Genomic DNA, 2,267 nt, shown 5'->3' with positions numbered 1-2,267 from the left:
TGTGTATATATATATATATATATATATATATATATATATATATATATATATACACACACACACACATATATATACAAATAAAAGATGCACACGTTCATATAACGTGACTGGCCAACAACTAGGAATATACATACATATATTCAGACTGCCAAATCAGACTGGAGCCTGGTGTTGCCATCCGGTTTCACCAGTCCTCAGTCAAATCGTCCAACCCATGCTAGCATGGAAAGCGGACGTTAAACGATGATGATGATGATGATGATATTCACTTTCCAATATTGTGCTATGTGTGAGCATTTGTAGCTTTGATCATACATGTGATATACACACATATGTGAATATATATACTTATATATATTTATATATATAGGAGTGGCTGTGTGGTAAGTAGCTAGCTTACCAACCACATGGTCCCGGGTTCAGTCCCACTGCGCGGCATCTTGGGCAAGTGTCTTCTACTATAGCCTCGGGCCGACCAAAGCCTTGTGAGTGGATTTGGTAGACGGAAACTGAAAGAAGCCCGTCGTATATATGTATATATATGTATATGTATGTGTGTGTGTGTGTTTGTATGTGTGTGTTTGTCCCCCCAACATCGCTTGACAACCGATGCTGGTGTGTTTATGTCCCCGTAACTTAGCGGTTCGGCAAAAGAGATCGATAGAATAAGTACTAGGTTTCCAAAGAATAAGTCCTGGGGTCGATTTGCCTGACTAAAAGGCGGTGCTCCAGCATGGCCACAGTCAAAAGATTGAAACAAGTAAAAGAGTAAAAGAGTATATATATATATGTGTGTATGTGTGTGTGTGTGTGAATGGACACAATTTCTATCTACCAAGTCCACTTACAAGGCTTTGAGACTGAAGGCCCGAGACTAAAGGAGGACACTTGCCCAAGGCGCCATACAGTGAAACTGAACCCAGGACCATGAGGATGGGAAGGAAACTTCTTACCACGCAGCCATGCCTGCGCCTGTCACCACGCCATGCATGTGTATGTGTCTTTGTGTTTGTGTACCCCAAAAAACTTGACAACTGGTGCTGGTTTGTTTACGTCCCTGTGAGGAAGCTGTTCACCAAAAGAGGTCGATGCAATAAATACCAAACTTAATGTAAGTGCTGGGGTAAATTTCTTCAACTAACCCTACATGGCGGTTCTCCAGAACATCCGTAGTCCAATGACTGAAACAAGTAAAAGAAAGAAAGGATATATATATATATTATATATATATATGTATGTATAATAAAACATATATATAAATAAATATATACGTGTATGTACCTATATGTATGCATATATATATATATACACAAACACATATATTTATATATACTTATATACAGACATATATATATATATATGCGTCTTTATATTTACACACAAATATTTTTTATACATACATATATATATATATACCTATAAATATTTATACACATATTTTTATACATTTATTTATATATACAAACATATTTATATACATGTACATACATACATATATTCACACACACATATTATCTATATGTATATACACACACGTACTTTATACATACATATACAAAACAGATATACACAAATATATATAAATATACATACACACAATATATATAAATATATACACACACACATGTACATTTATCTGGTCGAAACTTTGAAGTCACTGTCAAAACTATTTCTTGTTTAAGAACAATAAATTTGTTCTCAACAAAAGTATGGGGTAATCTTTCAAATTCATGAAAAATTGGTTTTATTATAACTGAACATAAAACAAACATTAATATACATACATATGTATATAAATATAAATACACACACACACACGGAGCTCAATTGAAGGATATTAAGTAAAATGCATGAAGAAAGTGGACCAGTATTATAGTAGGGTTGCACTTGCAACGGTTACAAATTGATGCCATTGAAACACGTGTATATATATATATATAAAAGGAATTAATGGTAATGCTATGCCACTTCATAATAATCCTTATCATTATTTTTGTTGATGTATATATACATATCCACACCCAAACACACACATATAAATATATATATCCTCACATATTCCAGGTGGTGCTATTAAATTAGACATGACCTGGGCCTATACTGGTCGAAACCTTTCAAAGTTATTGAAGTTATATATATATACACACACACACACATATATATATACACACATGCATATACACACATATACATATACAAACATTCATACACATATATATTTACACACACACACACATATATATATACATATACATATATACATATAT

General features: G+C 33.2%; 1 protein-coding gene across 9 annotated transcripts in view; it reads right to left on the bottom strand.

The window, feature by feature from the left end:
* The window catches only part of LOC106876047 (recombining binding protein suppressor of hairless), a 137,888-nt gene that overhangs the window by 25,883 nt on the left and 109,738 nt on the right, over positions 1 to 2,267 (bottom strand). For 7 of the 9 annotated variants that reach the window (XM_014924434.2, XM_014924431.2, XM_014924435.2 and 4 more), the window contains one exon: positions 1,143 to 1,181. The exons of the other annotated variants lie outside the window; for them this stretch is intronic. In XM_014924434.2, the coding sequence (XP_014779920.1) occupies positions 1,143 to 1,181 (39 nt within the window). The remainder of the gene's footprint in view (positions 1 to 1,142; positions 1,182 to 2,267) is intronic. 9 annotated transcript variants of the gene reach the window in all.

This window comes from Octopus bimaculoides, chromosome 25 (assembly GCF_001194135.2).
Source record: "Octopus bimaculoides isolate UCB-OBI-ISO-001 chromosome 25, ASM119413v2, whole genome shotgun sequence".
NCBI lineage: Eukaryota > Metazoa > Mollusca > Cephalopoda > Octopoda > Octopodidae > Octopus > Octopus bimaculoides.
This window is presented reverse-complemented; position numbering and strand designations above follow the sequence as displayed.